A 20,419-nucleotide genomic window follows, 5' to 3' on the forward strand; every position below is an offset into this window, starting at 1 on the left:
AAAATCTGGTGGGATCATAGTGTGGACAAAATGTTTACCAGTTTTAAAAGCTTAATCCCGCGTTCAAACATTATGACATGTCTTGTGCCTAAGATAAACCAAAATTAAAAAGGTGCTCTTTCCTTGAAGAACCAGCCAAGGAGTGCTCTAATCATTCAAGCCAGCTTTTACTAACATTCAGCATTATTTTCCTCAAAAGAACTGTTTCTATTTTTTTTATCTTTCTTTTTTCCTTCTTTTCTTGCTTTAATTTTTTGTAACTCCTCTATATATTCTCTCCATCATTCATTCCTCATGAAGCTTTGTTTCTCTCCAACACCCCATCACATTTTTTTCCCTTCTTTGCCCTCTTTTTTTTATGCTTAAACTTATGCTTTCTTAGCACACACTCTCATAGACAGTAAACCCCCAGACTCGCATCCCAAAGAACAAGAAACAAAAAAAAAAAATCAAGAAAGCCATGGGAGGAGAGCTTTGTGGGGCAGTAGGCAAAGGAATATGCAAGTCATGGAAGAAAATCTTGAAGGGCTTGGATGAGACAGTTTCAAAAAGCAGGGTTGGCAAGTATTTCAAGTTGGATGCAAGAAAGAGCTGTTTCACTAAGGAGGTTAGAGCTGGCACTGCAACTTTTCTTACCATGGCATATATAATCAGTGTCAACGCCACCATCCTTTCGGAGTCCGGCGCCACGTGTACAGTCGCCGACTGCACCGTTCCGGCGAACCAAACGGTGGCAACCCCTGACTGCATGTTGAAGCCTAATGCAGGTTATGAAAGTTGCCTTGCAAAGGCGAAAAGTGATCTCGTTGTTGCTACTGCCTTGTCATCAATGATTGGATCTTTTGCTATGGGATTATTGGCTAATCTTCCCCTGGCTCTGGCCCCTGGTATGGGCCCCAATGCTTACTTGGTTTATACACTGGTGGGCTTTCATGGGTCTGGATCCATTTCATACAAGACTACCATGGCTGTGGTCTTGGTTGAAGGCTGCGCGTTTCTAGCCATAGCTGTTTTTGGGCTTCGTGCCAGGTTGGCTCGGTACATACCGCAGCCCGTGCGGCTGGCTTGTGCCGCTGGTATTGGTCTTTTTATTGCTTTTGTGGGGCTACAGGCCCACCAGGGTGTGGGCCTAGTGGGCCCTGATCCGAACACATTGGTGACCACGGCGGCCTGCGCCAGCACCGATTCGGTGACCGGAGAATGTATCGGAGGAAAAATGAGAAGCCCAACTTTCTGGCTCGGCTCGGTTGGCTTCATAATCACATGTTATGGACTAATGAAGGAGATTAAGGGAAGCATGATTTATGGCATACTGTTTGTCACATTGATTTCATGGATTAGGGGAACATCTGTCACATTTTTCCCTAACACCCCACTAGGTGACACAAATTATCAATATTTCAAGAAAGTGGTAGATTTTCACACCATAAAGTCCACAGCTGGGGCCATCAGCTTCACAAATTTCAATAGGGGTGAAGTTTGGGTAGCTTTAGTCACGTTGTTATATGTTGATGTGCTAGCTACAACCGGTACATTGTACACTATGGCAGAAGTTGGAGGATTTGTTGATGAAGAAGGGGAATTTGAGGGGGAATATTTGGCCTACATGGTTGATGCTGGCTCTACAATTGTTGGTTCTGCCCTAGGAGTTTCACCAATTGCAACATACATAGAATCATCAGCTGGCCTAAGGGAAGGTGGGAGAACAGGGATAACAGCTTTGGTTGTGGGATTTTACTTTGCATTGTCCCTGTTTTTTACCCCTCTATTTACCAGTGTACCGCCATGGGCTGTTGGTCCATCTCTAGTAATGGTTGGTGTAATGATGATGAAAGTTGTGAAAGATATAGATTGGAATAACATCAAGGAGGCAGTGCCAGCTTTTGTTACCATGCTTCTCATGCCTCTTACATATTCCATATCAAATGGGATTATTGCAGGGATTGGCTTGCATATTGCGCTTGGATTGTATGACCATGTGGTTGGCTGGATCAGGTGGTTGATCAAGATGAGAGCAATGGTGGTCAAGGAGCAAAACCAAGTTTCTGCAGCTGCTGCAGAGCAAAATCTTGAAGTTATCTGACATGCATTGTCAGAACTGGTGCACAAACCACCTTGAGCGGTCACAATCTTTAGCGGTCACAATCTCTAGATCCATCATAGAATAGACTGGCCTTTCAAGGGCGTTTGTGCATTTTCTTTGTCTAGTTGTCGAAGTTGGTTCCAATTTTCTGTTTTTTCAGTCCTCAATGTTTCTGTCCGGGTAGAAGTTAAGGATTGACATTAGGATTTCAACTAGAAATCTGTCTTTTGCATACTTTTCATTATTTATCTATTTTGCGTTCCAAGGACAACAGACAAAAAAAAAAAGAATCAATCAACTTTGCAAGAAGTGTCATCTCCTACAGCAAATGTACATGGTTAGCATAATCCTTTACACAAGTGGACTTCAATTTGTATCAGATAGGCTATAGAAAGTTATCTGTCAAAATAAATAAATCCATTGGCATCAAGCAGATCACTGAAATAGCTAACATATAATGTTCATATTTGTAGCTTTGCAATGGTTGATCCTCAACCTTATTAATTTCTATCATGGACTTCCAACGAACACAACTAAGGACTGGTTTGGAACTGCAGTGACTTATTGAAAGGTATTTCCCTAACAAGGCTTTTAATAAAAGTGCTTATTGAGTGCTTAAATGTTTTTAAATATATTATTTGGAAACATAATTAAATAAATACTTATTGTATTTGATAATGAGTAATTTAAAATTTTAAAATATATTTATTTAGTTCATAATATAGGACAAAAATGATTAAATTTAATATTTTATTTTTTAAATCACAAAAGTTGCTCTAAAAGCACCAAATTTAAGCTTTTACTAAAAGTGCTTTTAATACCAGAAATTTCTCTTTTAATTTTATGGGATGATATTTCCTCGACAACTTCAAAGTACCTTTAATATATAAATGTGTTTTTTTATCAACAACGCCGCAACCCAAACGGGTCTAAGTCATGTATCCATTGACCCTTTACTTTCTAGATACTAGTGGAGTGGCAATTTCCGACACGATCTGAAAACACGACACGAATCTAACACGAAATTAATGGGTTTGGGGTGAGGTTTTGTGGGTTCAGGTCAGAATCGGGTCGAACCCGATGAATCCAAAATGAAAACGGGTCCAATTCGGATCAACTCGTGGGTGACCCGATAACCCGTTTATGAATTAAATATAATTTAATAAACATAAAAATTATTTTATCTAACTAAACTAAATTATTCTTTTTTTCCAAAGGCATTAATTACTTAATCGTAAATGAATTTATTTAACTTGTGTGCAGTTGAAATTATTATATTTGGACAAATAATGTATTATATTATTTTTTACTTTTATACTGTTTTAATTTATTTTATATTTGGTTTGGGATAAAACACTTTTACGGTGTTTTAATTTATTTTAGATTTGGTTTGGGATTATTTATTTAAATTTTTATTACTTGATTATGTAATTAGTCTTGTGCGAAATTGGTTTTATTAGAAATTACAGTGATAAATTAAAAAATTAAAATTAATTTTCAGGTCATTTCGGGTCAACCCGCGAACCCGAAATTTTCAGGTTCGAGTCAGCTCTCCTGACTAGGGATGGCAACGGGGCGGGGGACCCCTCCCCCATCCCCCGCCCCGCTACCTACAAACTCCCCCCGCCCCCCGCCCCATCCCCCGCCTCCCACTCCCCCCGCCCGCCCCCGCCACGCCCCGCTTCCCCCGCGGGTGCACCCGCGGGGTTAATAAAATTTTTTCCGTTGGGTTAATAAAATTTTATTATAGTTAAATTTTAATAAATAATCAAGTACTAAAATATCAACACATCATCAAGTTATTATTCATTTTAATTTTACAATTGAAACTCATAAAAACAATGAAACAAAAATTATTTGAATACAATCCAACATGATGAAATAAATACAATTAAAATAGTTAAGTTTTCACTTTTGGTACAAATATAATCACTAATTCATTATTGTGTTTGTACTTTTTTTTTTGAGAAAAAAGTGTTATTCTATTAAGTGTAATTAGAAATTTAGTATAAATGTATTAGTAAATTTAGTATAACTAATTAATAAATTCTATTAGTAGACATGTCTAATTATTCGTATAATTGATAATATTAATTATATTACATACACTAATATACATTATATAATACATCTAACTAATAATATCATTATCATAAGTTTATAACTAATTAAATTACATATTATATATAATTATATATATATATATATATTTTTTTTTTTTTTTGCGGGTGGCGGGGCGGGGGATGCTCCCCCGCCCCCCGCCCCCGCCCCATCCCCCGCCCCGAGAGCCCCCCGCGGGGCGGTTGCCCGCGGGCACCCGCCCCCAATGCAATCCCTACTCCTGACCCCGTTTCGGGTTGGCGGGTCAGGTTCGGGTCAGCGAATTTTTTGTTATACCTGGATCTCAACTAGACCCGCCAACCCGATTGCCACCCCTAGATACTACCCACTTTATCTGGTAGATTAGTCTTGTTGCATAACCTGAACTAGTTCACACATTCACACACTGCACTGTATCATTATTGCACATGATCAAGGCTCCTTTGCAATTTAACTCTTTGGGATACTATCAGAAACCTCCCTTGGGGTTTCTTTTAATATCACTTAGCACCCTTGAGATTTTAGAAATATCACTTACCTCCCTTAATAATTGTAAAAAGACTATATTAACCCTCACTTGGCACATAATTCATAACATATCAAATAAATGGAGCTCAAAAATTGAAAAAAAAAAAGAAACGAAAGTCACTTTCTTGTTTATCCCTTTTCTCCATCGTTCTCTCTTACTCATATTTTTTGGATGACTATGCAATATTTTATTTGTAAATTACAATAAACTAAATTTTGTTTATCTTTTACTTTTTGTGATTGTGATAAAATAGGGTATGATTTATTTGCTTATTTTAAATTGACTTTTATAATGATTGGTACAATTTAATAGTTTGAACAAGGGTTGAAAAGATGTTGTAAAAAAATAGAAATTCATAAGAAATCAATTCTGAGCATATATAATAAAATTGATGCAAATGTATTTCTTTTCAAATATCATTTTTATTTTTCAAATTTACAGTTTTATGGAGTATAGCATGTGATGTGGTGGTACTACAAGAGACTGTTTTTGAGGTGATAGTTTTCTTGAAGTGAACAAAGTGATATAGGAATATTTTTATTTAGCAAGTGAAAGGGTAGCTTAGGATTTTTAAAAATTTTGGTGCATAAATAACAAAAGTAAGGAAGACAAGTGATATTTTAAAACCATAGGAGTGATAGGTGATATTAAAAGAAACCTCAGGGGAGGTTTCTGATATTATCCCTAACTTATTTGGCCATACAACTGATGATGTGGCTGGGCTTTAGACCGTCAAACAAGTTCAAGCACTTAGCTCAACAGCATGGCACCTCAGATTCACAATCCTAGCCAACTCTTTAATAATTTTCATTATTTTTGCAGATCTGCTAGATTGCCGAGGACTCTTGCCTTAATTTTCAGAATTCAGAGACTCCACATCTCCATTCATCGAGAAGCAGATCACCTAGCATCTTAGGGTAACATGTACGCTCACTTTACCAGCAATTCAACTGTTGCTTGTGCTCAACCACCTCCTCGTTCGGCAGCTTCAAGTTGGGATAGATACAAGATCTTGTGTATCTCGTCTCTTTGTAAGTAAATATCTGTATTATCCTAGAAGCTTTCCCTAATCAGTCTTCAGACCAGGAATGTTCATTTGCAATAGATGATAAGCTGGAGACAACAGTCCTGTTCTCTCTATCTTATAGAGACTAGAGTCTATAAAAATTGCAATCTATGAGATAGAGACAACAGTCTTGTTGCACAGTTGCATATAGAAGAGGAACCAAACTTTTAGGAACAATTTTTCCAAACATAAAACCTCAAGCCAGAAAATATCTAGCAAAATAGTTAAGTGCGAGTAACGCATGAAATCATTAGCACCCAGAAACTGATGGAGGACAAGAAGCGAGCAGGCAAAACAAGCATACATCTCCAAACTATGGACGATCTTTGCAACAAAAGACATCAGTAAACATTCCACTAGCTATTTACATAAGGGTTCTGTTATCCAAGCCTAGGCTACTTAATAATGTGATTCAATTAAGTCACAGCTGGAAACTTCATACTACTGTCTACAAAATAGCTCATGCATGCTGAAGCCGAGCACTTTTTAATCCAAACATGAGGATTAGTCGCCTCTTACTGGTGAAGAACACTGACTTTGTATATGCCCCGGTATACATGTTCAGCTTGAAAAATATAATGATCTCCAGCTTGAATGCGATGTTCTTTGTTAAACTTATCCCAACAACCTGTCAAAACATGAAAACCTGATCTGTAATAATAGAGAGCTGGCCAGAATCTTTTCTCCTGATCTTGAAGCAAGACAGACTTCCTGTCCATCCCCTTTCTGTATGTAATTCCCGGCAACTTTGCTGGTAACTCCTACACAAGCATGAGGTGGCAGAGAATTTGAAAAAGGAAAAGGAAAAGAAAAGCACATTAATTCACAAAACATGCTCTTGTGCAAAACACCACCACATATCTGTTCTCTTGATGTCCTCATTAATCCCAAGTCCTTAATAAATGACAGATTGGAAGCAAAAGATATCGAATTGCATAGTGTGCACTGCAGATAATGAAGCACATACGTCCCTGTTCATGTCCCTTGCCATAGCCATTTGTGTTGCTGACAAACATTCCAAACTTTACATCTTTCTAACACAGAACCCAACCAGGTCAAACCATGACCCTTGTGCATGAATTTGGGTCATGCTTTCGGGGTCATGGGAAAGCAGCAACAAAGTATCCCAAAGTAACCTAATCACATGAAATTTATTAATCCTTTTGTTTCCTCTATTTTGATCCTTTTTCGATGCAGTTGCTTGGTGCCATCCCCTGAAAGCTATGGCTATTATCTCTCTAGATAACCTTTCCATCGTCATAAGCTTCTTCTCAGTTGTTGAAAAGAATATTACGGTTTGTACTTTGCTGTGTGAACTAAAATCTTATTGCACGTTTCTTCTTGATTACAAACCCCAAGTTTTGACAAGGAATAATGCAAATTCTCTTCCTTTTGCACATCCTCCAGTTTCAAATGTAATGAAAGCTTAAAACATACCAATTCCTTTTACTCTTGTTTCTGGATAAGGTAACCAATCTAAGCTCAGCTAAAACTTGACAAGCTGCACTCATATGACGTACTTATTTGACCCATTTGGCTTCTTCATCGAGAGAAAGAAATGATCATATTTTTCCCCTTGTTTCTTCTCTATCTGTACTATTACCTAATAGTCTTCTTGAATCTCAACTTCATTTAGAAAACTATCATTGCATTCCATTTACAGTTTATTCTACTACCTCACAATTTCCTAATCTACCATCAAGCAAGAAAAACAAGTCAATTCATACACATAACAAAGACATAAATACATACCCAAAGCCATAAAAAATAAAATGACATTATTGTCTTATCTCTTTATTTATTTATTTATTTTGGGGAGGAGGCGGTAGCATGACAGGAAGTGATGCAATCTGATTTGCATAAAAGTTGTCTAAAGAGATTGAATAAATAAGAGAAAATACTTCTCATGTAACAAAGACGACAAATTTGTGCAGGGAATGAATCAAAGCTTAGAAGATTAAGAACAAAAGGTGTTGAAAGAAGGTACAAGGTAAGGTCGGCCATCCATCATTGCCAAACAAGTGAGACTCTCAGTAACTGATGAAGGAATATCAAGTAAATCAACTGGCTCAAGTTTCACAGGTTTGCACACACAAGGACCTTGAGAGGAACTACCAATCTCCTTTATGCTCAATGGCTTCAAACCTGCATTTGGGTACTAACATATCAAGTAGAAAGCTGCCAATGCCAAGGTTAATTGGCGCTGAGAAGCATTTACATGCACAAAGAACAATCCAGGTATTAGTCAAAATCAATTAAATGCAAAAGGAAAAATCATACCTCTTAACCTCTTAGCAGAAGAATCCCCTTCCTCTCTTGTATCCGGATGCTCTTTTCTCACCATTTTCTTTGTTTCACCTGTGAGTAAAACCAAGCAATATAAGAAGCAAAGAAACTTGTTCTACAAACACATCAGAGGCATTATTTGACAGGCCGCAAAGCAGCATGTGCACAGATGTCACTTATATATATTGTAGTTTATGGTTGTATATATTAATTCTGTATACATTGTGACCCATCAGCCTTTGGCAAGAAGTTCACAAAACAATGTGTTACTAATGCAATCGGAGCAACCAATATTGTTCCATTCAGTTAAAAAAAAACAGTATTAAAACAAAATAAACAAAACAAGAATATAACTGTTAACAGGTATCTTGGGAGGAAACATCTAGTCACATATTATGAGTGACCAACTAGTATTTATAGGAGTACAACCCTAACAAACTATTTACAAAAATACCCTTACTAATTTATTATCTACAAGAATACTTATATTCTCTTAACACTCCCCCTCAAGTTGGAGCATATATATCATAAGGACGAGGGACAAGATCCCAAGTACCATTTTTCTCCAAAGCAAGCATCTCTTCCTGCATAGCTAACCTCCAACCAGGATCATTGAGAGCATGGGTAATAGACTTAGGAATGGATACCGAATCAAGAGATGCAACAAAAGAAGAATATGACAGAGAGAGACGAGAATAAGAGACAAAATTAGAAATAGGATGAGAAGTACAATGTCTCTTACCTTTACGTAAAGCAATAGGAAGATCTGACTCACAAGAGGGCGTCATACCTGGATCTGAAGATTGAGAGTTAATTGGTGAAGTGCGTAGCATATCAGGAGCTTTCTCAACCATGGAACGACGAGAATAAACTTGAAGATTAGGATGAGATAATCGAGTGGTGGAATCTGGTGAACCCGATAACTCAGGTAATAAAGATGAAGGGACTGGTAAAACAGGAGGAGAAAAAGAGGAACACTGGTCTAACTCACAAGACATACCTTGCTTCATAAAATAAGGAGTGGATTCAAAGAAAGTAACATCAGCACAAGTGAAAAAACGATTTAAAACTGGACTGTAACATCTATACCCCTTTTGCGCTCGTGCGTATCCTAAGAAAATACACTTAATGGCACGAGAATCTAATTTATCCACCCCGGGAGCAAGCTGATGAACAAAACACACACAACCAAAAATACGAGGAGGTAATTTAAATATAGGGTCCTGAGGAAAAAGAATGGAGTGAGGTAGTTGGCCTCCAAGAATATCGGATGGCATGCGATTAATTAAATAACATGCAGTTAAAACTGCATCACTCCAAAATTGTTTGGGTACATTCATGTGCAACAAAAGTGTCCGAGCAACTTCGATTAAATGTCCAATTTTTCTTTCAGCAACTCCATTCTGTTGTGGAGTGTGAGGACAAGAGGACTGATGAAGAATACCGGACTTAGTCATAAAGGTATCAAAAGGAGTGGAAAAATATTCTTTCGCATTATCACTGCGAAGTATACGTACAGGCACACCAAATTGAGTCTTTATTTCTGTAACAAATGCACAAAAAATGGAATATAATTCTGAACGATCTTTCATTAAATAAAGCCATGTAACTCTGGAAAAATCATCAACAAAGATTACAAAATATTTAAAACCTAACTTTGAAGTTACTCGACTAGGACCCCAAACATCAGAATGAACTAACAAAAAGGGTTCCGAAACCCGTTTATTGACCCTAGGGACAAAAGAAACACGATGATGCTTTCCTAATTGACAAGACTCACATTCTAATGAAGACAACTGACTCAAGGTAGGGACCAACTTCTTCAAATTTTGTAGAGACGGATGACCCAAACGACAGTGAATTTCAAGAGGAGAAACAGTAGCAGGGCACGCAATCGGACCATTAGAGTTGAGAAAGTAAAGACCATTATGCTCATGTCCTCCACCAATCGTCCTCTTTGTCTTCAAATCCTGAATGACAACAAAATCAGGAGAAAAAATAACTGAACACTGTAGAGATTTAGTAAGCTTACTAACGGACATTAGATTAAAAGGCAAACTGGGAACGTAAAGAACAGAAGGCAGCGGAAGAGATGAGTTAATTTCTACAGTGCCTAGTCCTTTAACTTTAGTTGTAGATCCATCAGCTAAAGTAACATGAGGGAAGGAAGTAGACTCTTGAAAATTAGAAAAATTGCTAGAGGTACCTGACATATGATCAGTAGCTCCGGAATCAATGATCCATGAGTCAAAATTAGATGATGTGGAGAGACAAGCCATAGCATTACCTTTTTGTGCTACAGAAGTAGAGGGAAGAGATGCGTGATTTGCAGTTTGGTACTGCAGAAATTTGATATAATCTTCCTCAGATATGGTAACAGTCTTCTGAGACCCTTGTGCTAAAGAACTTGATTCAGTTTGATCAGTGGTAACCGTATTAACAAACCGAGGTGGTTTTCCATTTAAATCCCAACAAGTATCACGAGTGTGATTCTTTAAACCACAATGATTGCACTCACGGGTGCCTCGACCTCCACGACCCCCACGACCTCCTCTACTTCTTCCTCCACGAGAGCCACGTCCAAAATTAAGTTGCTCTGTCCGATTATTGTTAGCAATTAAAGCAGATTTGTCATTAATTAAAGCACCATCACCCTGTGCATTGTCCTTAGATGCAGAACGTAAGACCCGAGCATACGCCTCTGCAAAGGATGGTAATTGTTCACCTGCTAAAAATTTGAGATTTGATTGGTTCAAATTCCGGCTTGAGACCAGCCAGGAATTTGAGCACAAGCATGTGTTCTCTTTGCCTCTGCATAACCTTGATATCACTTGAGAGAGGCATTACAGCATTTAATTCCTCTGAGACTCGCTTAAGATCAGCAAAGTATTCAGTTACTGTCTTGTTATCTTGTTGCAACTGAAAATACTCCAAAGAAATATCAAACATCCGTGAGAGATTACTGCAATATAATAACCGGACATAATCCCAAACTTCTTTTGTTGTCTCACAATGAGAACACATGTAAGCAATTCGTGGCTCCATAGAATTCCATATTGCTCCAAGAATTTGGGCATCCTCTTGAATCCACATTAGTTTCTTGCTATCCTCCGTAGGAGAGTCATCTGTGAGATAACGTTGCTTTCCTAAGCCTGTCAGATAAATCTTAACAGCTTTTGACCACTGTTGATAATTGGTATCATTCAACTTCCAATTTGTGATTTGAGGCATCACCATTGGCATAATATTAGTGGACGTCACAATACTTTTTGATAAACTTTCAGCCATAGCGAATAGCACTTCAAACCCAAGAAAGGGTCAAAACTCGAGACGCGTGAACAGTACGCGTGAACAGTGCGGGCGTGAACAGTGCCGCGATAAACAGTGCGGCGTGAACAGTACTTTGCTAGATGTTTAACCTAAACCCTAGGACTCTTGCTCTGATACCATGTAAAGAGGTATCTTGGGAGGAAAACATCTAGTCACCGTAGATATGCAGCAGGTGCATCACAGGGAGCGGTGCCTGGTAGCATGAGAGGAGGAAGCAACGCGAACATGATGCGGAAGAAAGGAGGGGAAGAGTCGAGCAGCAAGACCACCTCGTGGGTGCCGGACCCCGTGACCGGATATTACAGGCCTGAGACACACGCCGCCGAGATTGATGCTGCGGAGCTCCGCAGCATCAATCTCGGCGGCGTGTGTCTCAGGCCTGTAATATCCGGTCACGGGGTCCGGCACCCACGAGGTGGTCTTGCTGTTCAAAGAAAGTAACATCAGCACAAGTAAAAAATCGATTTAAAACTGGACTGTAACATCTATACCCTTTTTGCGCTCGTGCATATCCTAAGAAAATACACTTAATAGCACGAGAATCTAATTTATCCACCCCGGGAGCAAGCTGATGAACAAAGCACACACATCCAAAAATACGAGGAGGCAATTTAAACACAGGTTCATGAGGAAAAAGAATGGAGTAAGGTAATTGACCTCCAAGAATATTAGATGGCATGCGATTAATTAAATAACATGCTGTTAGAACTGCATCACTCCAAAATTGTTTGGGCACATTCATGTGCAACAAAAGTGTCCGAGCAACTTCGATTAAATGTCCAATTTTTCTTTCAGCAACTCCATTCTGTTGTGGAGTGTGAGGACAAGAGGACTGATGAAGAATACCGGACTTAGTCATAAAGGTATCAAAAGGAGTGGAAAAATATTGAAGTGACTCGACTAGGACCCCAAACATCAGAATGAACTAACAAAAATGGTTCAGAAACCCGTTTATTGACTCTAGGAGCAAAAGAAACACGATGATGCTTTCCTAACTGACAAGACTCACACTCTAACGAAGATAATTGACTCAAAGTAGGAACCAATTTTTTCAAATTTTGTAAAGACGGATGACCTAAACGACAGTGAATTTCAAGAGGAGAAACAGTAGCAGGACATGCTATCGGACCATTGAAGTTGAGAAAATAAAGACCATTATGCTCATGCCCTCCACCAATCGTCCTCTTTGTCTTCAAATCCTGAATGACAACAGAATCAGGAGAAAAAGTAACTGTACACTGTAGAAATTTAGTGAGCTTACTAACAGACATTAGATTAAAGGGCAAATTGGGTACGTAAAGAACAGAAGACAGCGGAAGTGATGGATTAATTTCTACAGTGCCTAGTCCTTTAACTTCAGTGGTAGATCCATCAGCTAAAGTAACATGAGGATATGGAGTAGACTCTTGAAAATTAGAAAAAATTTTAGAGGTACCTGACATATGATCAGTAGCCCCGGAGTCAATAATCCATGAGTCATTATCTTTTTGTGCTAAAGAAGCAGAGGGAAGAGATGCGTGATTTGTAATTTGGTACTGTAGGAATTTAACATAATCCTCCTCAGATATAGTAACAGTCTTCTGGGACCCATGTGCTGAAAAACTCGATTCAATGTGGTCATTGGTAACCGCATTAACAAACCTTTCAATCATGGCGAATGGCACATCAAACCAAAGAAAAGGTCAAAACTCAAGATGACAGTGACGTGTGAACAGTGCCGTGAACAGTGAACAGCGCCGCGCGAACAGTGCTGTGAACAGTACCGATGAACAGTACCGATGAACAGTGCCCCCGCGTGAACAGTCGCGGTGAACAGTATCGCGTGAACAGTCACGATGACCAAAACTTTTGCTAGATGTTTAACCCTAACCCTAGGACTTTTGCTCTGATACCATGTTAACAGGTATCTTGGGAGGAAACATCTAGTCACATATTATGAGTGACCAACTAGTATTTATAGGAGTACAACCCTAACAAACTATTTACAAAAATACCCTTACTAATTTATTATCTACAAGAATACTTATATTCTCTTAACAATAACATACAATTCTATCCAAAGCACACTTAAACCAATATGAAAATGACAGCAATTTATGGGGTAGGGCTGTAAATGGTCATGCTCTAGATTCAGATATATATCCTATTATGCACACACATACATCTAAGCGGCACATAGAGCTTATACTTGTATTAAAATGCATATATGCAGTTTATTTAGTTAAAAAGTAACTTTAAACATAAACAAAAAAATTTGTTCTTACAACTTTACCATTTACAAAAAGCATAAAGAAGAGCTTAAATTGAGCAATAACAATCAGACATGGTCACGGAAATGGCTGGTAAAATCCAAATCCCAACCATGAGAAGCGTAGGTGGGGGAGAAAGCACCGAGTCAGTGAAGGGTCAGAAATAACAAGAGGAAGAGATAGTGGACAAGCATGGGACACAGACAGAAACAGGTTGGGGTTTGTTACTGCAGCCATGAGAGAGAGAGAGAGAGAGAGAGAGAGAGAGAGAGAGAGGGAGGGAGGGAGTTCGTGTTTGCTGTCAGTTGTTAAGAAAAAGAAAAGGGATAGAGAAAGGGCAGCAAGCAGCAAGGGCATATCTGGTAAAGCTGTCTGTAAGAGGTCTCCAATTTCCCAAAAAAAGGTGATTTGAGCACTAAGGGATTGGCAATTTAGTGTGGAGGGGAATGATACGGCACCATCAACATGCACCTAAGGTTTGTTAGAACCTAAAATTGAGGTACAAATCAATAACGTGCCAAAAACCATGGGTCTCTGGACATTCATTCAGCTGTTCATCTTCTGCTTAAGTATATTTTTCATAGAATCTCACTGCCAAAGGGTATCAGTTAGCACCTCAGAGCTATGCAACATGGAAGCAGTAAGAGGGAAAAGTGGTCCACATGGAAGGAATAAGCAAAAAATTAGTACCAAGCACTGAAAGGGATAGAGAGCCATGACATAAGAATATACCTGCAAATTCCTCTTGACTGTCTCTGAAGCAAGCTCCTTCATCAGCATATGGGGAACTCCAATCAACATCTAACACGTTACAAGATTATATTTAAGGTAAGATAGACGAAGCGAATACAACTTCAATGGAGATCATATACAATACTTGTAGAAATAGAGAGAAAAAGACAGTAACTAACCGTATTTCTTGTTGCTCCTCTCAGCATTCTGGAGTTGGATATACACATTTGACATGTTACCACCTTTTTCACCAAGTTCTGGACAAAGAACCGTTGGAAGGCTATTAGAGCGGTCAGCCAAGGGAACTTTTTCACATTCAAGTAATATAGCATCCTTGCTTCCCAAATTATAGTCATTCACCAGCATGCCAATATCAGTCTCCTCTGTAAAAGTAGCTGTTTCCAAATCTTTAGTTCTTGTTGGATCTTTATCAGCCCCATCTTGACATCTCAAGCTTACCTCTCTGTGGTCAGAAGTTCCTTCTACTGCATTTATACCTCTATCAGAGTCATGCTCAGGTAACATATCATCCTTAGCTTCCAAGTTGTTGTCATTCACCATAATGCCAATATCTGTCTCCTCTGTAAAAGTAGCTATCTTCAAATCCTCAGTTCCTGGTGGATCTTTATCTGCTCCATCTTGACATCTCAAGCTTGTCTGAGAGTGGTCAGAAGAACCTTGTACTGCATCAATACCTTTATCAGTGTCACATTTCAGCAACATACCATCCTCAGGTTTCAACTCATCGTAATTCACCATCATGCCAATACCGTGGTCAGAAGTTCCTTGTACTGCATTTATTCCTCTATCAGAGTCACGCTCAGATAACATATCATCCTCAGCTTCCAAGTTGTTGACATTCACCATCATGCCAATATCTGTCTCCTCTGTAATAGTAGCTATCTTCAAATCCTCAGCTCCTGTTGGATCTTTATCTGCCCCATCTTGACATCTCAAGCTTGTCTGAGAGTGGCCAGAAGAACCTTGTACTGCATCAATACCTTTATCAGTGTCACATTTAAGCAACATACCATCCTCAGGTTTCAAGTCGTCATCATTCACCATCACGCCAATATCATTCTCCTCTGTAAAAGTAGCTAACTTCAAATCCTCGGGTCCTGTTGGATCTTTATCAGCCCCATTTTGACATCTCAGGCTTGTCTGAGTGTGTTCAGACGTACCTTGTACTGCATCTATCCCTTTATCAGTATCACGTTCAAGCAACATATCACCCTTGGCTTCCAAGTCCTTTTCATTCACCATCATTCCCATATCAGTCTCCTCCGTAAAAGTAGCCATCTTCAAATCCTTGGTTCCAACCTTGGTTCCTGTTGGATCTTTATCTGCCTCATCTTGGGATCTCATGCTTGTCTGAGTGTGGCCAGAAGTACTTTGTACTGCATCTATACCTTTATCAGTGTCAGCAACTTCCTTATCTCCCTGCAATTCAAACTCAGACAAATCATACAAACACATCCTCCTTTCACCCGGTCCAGGCCCAGCATCCCAGTCTATCATCATATCAAAGGAACTGTCCAAGAAGGACCAATTTCCATTGCCACCTTCAGCATTTAGAGTGCTATTTGTGGTGGTTGGTAGGATGTGGTTGTTTTTGGAGTTTGATCCAGACACGCCTGAGGTGCTCGAATTCTGTCTGTTGATTGGGTTGGTATCTATTTTCTCACAAGGTTTACCCCCAGAGGATATACTCCCTCTGGTTCGAGCTCTTTTACGTGGCAAGCCAATTTTATCAGATGCTCTTTCACAACAGCTTTTGTCAAAAATATAAACAACAAAGTGAGTTCCCTTGATATAATTGAATAACAAAAAGTCTCCAGCTTGCAAATTATGATCTAATGAAAACTCCGGCCAACCCCTACTGAAAGCAAGTGAATTCTTAACAAGCGACAATGTTACTGTCCATTGCACACCATTTGAGTCCTCAAGTTTGGTTTCTTGATTAGCCAAATACATCACTGTATCAGCAAATTTACGGGGCAATAACTGTCAAAGAGTAGCGAATATTAGGAACAATGGAAATCTTCAAGAATATTTTGAGTTTGCAAATGCCAGACTGGTGAAATAATATATATTCAACACTGTAAAAGAGATAAAAGGTACATTGACATGGTAAAACATATGCATAAACTAAGTACTAATTTGAAAGATGCACATATGTTCTTTTAGGTCCACAACGTAAGTAAGTCTGTTACTGATAATAAGAAACTTTCTACACCAGACCCTGATTTGAACCCAGGTACATAAAAATCAAATAACGGAATTTACCAAGGAAATGAAAAAAGGCTCAAACAAATAATTCACTGTAACTAAGAAACATACTCTAGAGGCACAAAACCTCGACTCTCACTTTCCTTATCTCCTCTACAAGAAAATTTCTTGCTGTCATGTTTCAAGCTTAATCTTCTTAGCGGAGTTTACACGCTATTGTTCAAACATTTGAAACTTGAGTCACTCATCCACTTCATCTCATCCATATGTTTTAGGCAGTCTCATCGCTATGATAACGACTTTTCTCCACCTAATAGAGAATAAAGGCGCAACTAAAAGCAAGCAGCAAAAGGAAGTTGCAAAACCAACAAAGGACCTAAAACTGTTGTTAGTAAATGATCAATACAAATGCAGCATTGTGAAACTGCTTTATAATCTTTTAGCCAAAAATGCCATGTGTTGCTGCCTATGGAAATGTGATATTGTAAGACCTGGTAAAAAAAAAAAAAAACTAGAGAAAATAATTGCACTTATACAGGAATGCAAAAACTTCCTTGTAATAAAAGTAAAAGTTAATAAATTACCATATCTTAGACTCCTGTTCTGAATACTTAGGAACGACATGAATGAGTATATAAGCAAAACACAAACTGCTTAGTCACTTTAGTTAGAATTAGAGCCTTCAAAATTGCAGTCAGCAGGAAATAATCCTCAACATCTTCTCTTAGATGGTCAAAGACATGACTAGTTCAGTATCCGACTTGATAAATTATTAAATAAAAAAACTAAATAAACATTATAAAATTGTCAGATGCCTAGAGAATGCATGATCATTGATGCCATTTAACAGATCCACAATGAACTAGCATTAAAAAGGATTATACTCAAGTGTGCTCCATTAAGTGTATATAATATCAGACTTAGTTAAAGCTCCAAGGAACAGGAAGACAGTTAAGGACCATAAGGGGCACTAGAAAAGTTTTTCCATAATAAGCACAAACACCCTGAGGCTATGAATAATAGGAGGCTCCCAAGAGAAGTCCTCAATTAGACCTTCATCCTTACAGAAACTTGGGGGTCTCTCTCCTCGTTTGTGGTTCACCAAGAAGGTGAAAACTAATGAAAACTGCAACCAGACAGAGCTTAGAGACCATAGCAAGTAGTAAGCACTTTTTTGTTCAAAGATGTCAAGGTAAAATGAAAGTTACTGCCATACTTTCATTGGATTGTCAGCTCTGGAGACCTAAACTGGCATAAGCTTTTACAATTCATAATAGACAGATCGAATCAATTACCTAAAAGCAAATTGATACTATAAATTGGTATTCTACCCGTACAGAAAGCTTCTGATGAATAAAACTGAAGCTTCTGATGAATAAACTGAAGCTTTTGATGAATAAAACTGTGAAAGTAATTGAAAGAGTCAAAATTATACGAAACAAACTTGAGAAAGGAAAATGGAACAGAAAGGGTTCAATTTTCCACTTCCCACTAATATCCTTTGGTATGCTTTTGGCTTTGTTTTAATGCCATATACCTTGCAAATTATTAGCTAGTATCATGGTAAAACAATTCAATGTGTTTGCACAATAGTGTAAACCAAAATTTGAGACATAGCTTCATCATAAAACTGCAATCTCCATGAAAGAATTTCCATTCCCAGGCCCCCATATTTGCGCCACCCTCATCCATATTTAGGGAATACATATGCAGACAGAAACACATTTACCATTTGGAGCTAATACAACATCATTTGTAACTCAATTTTTGGACCACCAAAACTGGAAAAACAAACACGATAATTCAAAGCTAAAAGTGAATGACCATACAAAAGTGTTAAACTTATTACTTTACATACCAGAAACTGTGAAAAATCATCCCCAACCAAGACTTTGAAAAAACGGGTCACACTGGGTGATAAATCCATCTTGTTACGATGAGTCAACTGACAATTCCTGATGCACTCTTCACATGCTCCCGCCATTACAACCATCTCTCTTTCCTGTTCTCTGCACTCACAACACGTACAAACACACACACACACACAGAAGATCACATAATTGATATGCCACAATAATCCAGCAAGTACATAACTTAACAAAAATATACTTGTGAATAAACCAATCCCAGATACAAAATTTAAGTTCTAAACCCCCCCCCCCAAAAAAAAAAAAAAAAGCCACCTCTCACGCAAAACGAACAAAAAGTATAACGAAAGGAAATCACAGCAATAAAGATTGAATTATTACCATACTCAGCCGAGAATTCACAGGGATAACATACAATACCAATAATAAGGCCACCAAAAAGAATGAAGTATGAAAACGGGGATTAAAAACCCAAAAAAAGTTTTAAAAAATAACAAATAAATTAAAAGGCTCCCACCTAAAACCCTTCACCTTCATCAGGGTTTAACAATTAACACTCCACACCATTGACAGAGACTAAATGTTTTAACCTTAGAGATGATAAATTACTCAGATAGCAGGCATTTTACCAGCTACATATATAAAAATCAAATTAATTAGAAACCCAAAAGACACATAATTCAAAACACTTCGCTTTCAGGGTTTAAAATTTAACTTTCTCTGGACCCAGGTGAAAAGTTTGAACTTTTACCCCACGCAACAAAGAAATCACATAGAGAAAGAAAACGTGTATTCTGCCCAAAAGAGATAAAATGGGGTTGAAAAAAAAGCGTAAAAAGCTAGTTTTCTTGGGTGATCAAGGTGAAAACCTTAGCTGCATTCTGATAACGAATCGAAATTTTTACCCTGTACAGACGAGGAATTCCTAGTTATATCTGCAGGAAAAATACCCAAAAAAAAAAAGAAACAATGGGAAGAAACTAAAAGACTCACATTTAGAACCCTTCAGCTTCAGGCTTCAACGGAGGGTTCAAAGAGAAAGGAGACGCAAGGGCAGGGGAAGAGAGCAGAGTTTTCCTTTTTTTTTTTCCCTATTTGTATATTTGGGAAAGAAAATAGTAGTGTATCCAACTTTTGAATAATTACTGTTTAGGTGCATGAGATTACAAATTTATGAATTATATTGCATAAGAACGGTTAGCAAATTTCCCAGAATAATGTTGATATTCGAAATCATCACAAATGTAGTGCTACGTAGGGTTTGTGTCCAAAATAAGGGTCGCCATAGCTGCCAATATCGACGCAAAATAAATTTGATTTATTTTTGAAATTTTTTTTAGCGGCTTATGAAGTTTTTAAGATAAGATTTTTGGTTGAATATTTTATTTTAACCTCAGATAGATCGTTGATTAACATTTGATCAACGGTCGTGATTTGAAGGTACAAAAAAAAAATAGTTTTAAATCTATTGGCGCACAAAATTTGCAGCGAAAGAAATTTTTTTTTAAACACTGCACATTAAATTTGCAGCGAAATTTGTGGACCGTTGATCAAATACGACTGGAAAATCACTGTAGATTCAATTTGCGGCAATTTGAAATTTTTTTTTTCAAATCGCATATCTAATTTGCGACAATTTATTTATTTATTTTTTTTTTGAAACTACACATCTGACGTGCAGGAATAGCTCTTGAAACCATACTATCCTATAATCTGTTTCGAGTGAAATCCCAGTACCTATAAATGCTAAAAGGTTCATGAAATATATTGAGGTTCAATGTGTGTTCCAAATCTTTACTTTAACATTGAGTGTTTTTACCTGTTTTCAACTCAGAAACAAATTAATCGTTTGGATTAACTGTTTTTTGGGATATTTTTGAAATATTTTACTGTAACAATGTATATGAAAATTTTTACTGTAGATGTTTTTAGTGATGTTTTTGGATG

General features: G+C 37.9%; 2 protein-coding genes and 1 long non-coding RNA gene across 6 annotated transcripts; 2 read left to right on the top strand and 1 right to left on the bottom strand.

Annotated features, from left to right (window-relative positions):
* The first annotated feature begins 265 nt into the window (after window positions 1-265).
* Window positions 266-2,302, top strand: LOC140006018 (adenine/guanine permease AZG2-like). Its single transcript, XM_072047535.1, has one exon. It carries the CDS (start codon window positions 461-463, stop codon window positions 2,081-2,083), a length of 1,623 nt encoding a protein of 540 aa, XP_071903636.1. The 5' UTR covers window positions 266-460; the 3' UTR covers window positions 2,084-2,302.
* Window positions 2,303-5,312: 3,010 nt separating this feature from the next.
* On the top strand, window positions 5,313-11,691 carry LOC113739840 (uncharacterized). The gene is made up of 2 exons (XR_003460330.2): window positions 5,313-5,743; window positions 7,713-11,691. It is a non-coding gene; the product is annotated as an uncharacterized lncRNA (long non-coding RNA).
* Window positions 6,084-19,703, bottom strand: LOC140006019 (uncharacterized). 4 transcript variants are annotated; one of them, XM_072047536.1, is made up of 8 exons: window positions 19,466-19,700; window positions 19,342-19,378; window positions 18,463-18,613; window positions 14,555-16,379; window positions 14,376-14,444; window positions 8,059-8,136; window positions 7,766-7,923; window positions 6,084-6,539 (listed from the first exon to the last, which is right to left on the bottom strand). In XM_072047536.1, exons 2-8 carry the CDS (start codon window positions 19,350-19,352, stop codon window positions 6,294-6,296), a joined length of 2,538 nt encoding a protein of 845 aa, XP_071903637.1. In that variant the 5' UTR covers window positions 19,353-19,378; window positions 19,466-19,700; the 3' UTR covers window positions 6,084-6,293. The 4 variants fall into 4 exon arrangements, with proteins under 4 accessions (XP_071903637.1, XP_071903638.1, XP_071903640.1 ...); XM_072047537.1 differs by lacking the exon at window positions 19,342-19,378 and having other exon boundaries at window positions 19,466-19,703; XM_072047539.1 differs by lacking the exons at window positions 6,084-6,539; window positions 7,766-7,923; window positions 8,059-8,136 and adding an exon at window positions 9,629-10,034.
* Window positions 19,704-20,419: the final 716 nt, after the last annotated feature.

The sequence above is a fragment of the Coffea arabica genome, chromosome 4e (assembly GCF_036785885.1).
Source record: "Coffea arabica cultivar ET-39 chromosome 4e, Coffea Arabica ET-39 HiFi, whole genome shotgun sequence".
Taxonomy (NCBI): Eukaryota; Viridiplantae; Streptophyta; class Magnoliopsida; order Gentianales; family Rubiaceae; genus Coffea; species Coffea arabica.

Coding starts and splice junctions, on each gene's coding strand:
- LOC140006019 (XM_072047536.1), bottom strand. Junction 14,445..14,554: donor GAGGAGCAACAAGAAATACG/GTTAGTTACTGT, acceptor GTAACGTGTTAG/ATGTTGATTGGAGTTCCCCA. Junction 6,540..7,765: donor TGGATGGCCGACCTTACCTT/GTACCTTCTTTC, acceptor ATGCTTGTGTAG/GAGTTACCAGCAAAGTTGCC.
- LOC140006018 (XM_072047535.1), top strand. CDS start 461: ATGGGAGGAGAGCTTTGTGGGGCAGTAGGCAAAGGAATATGCAAGTCA.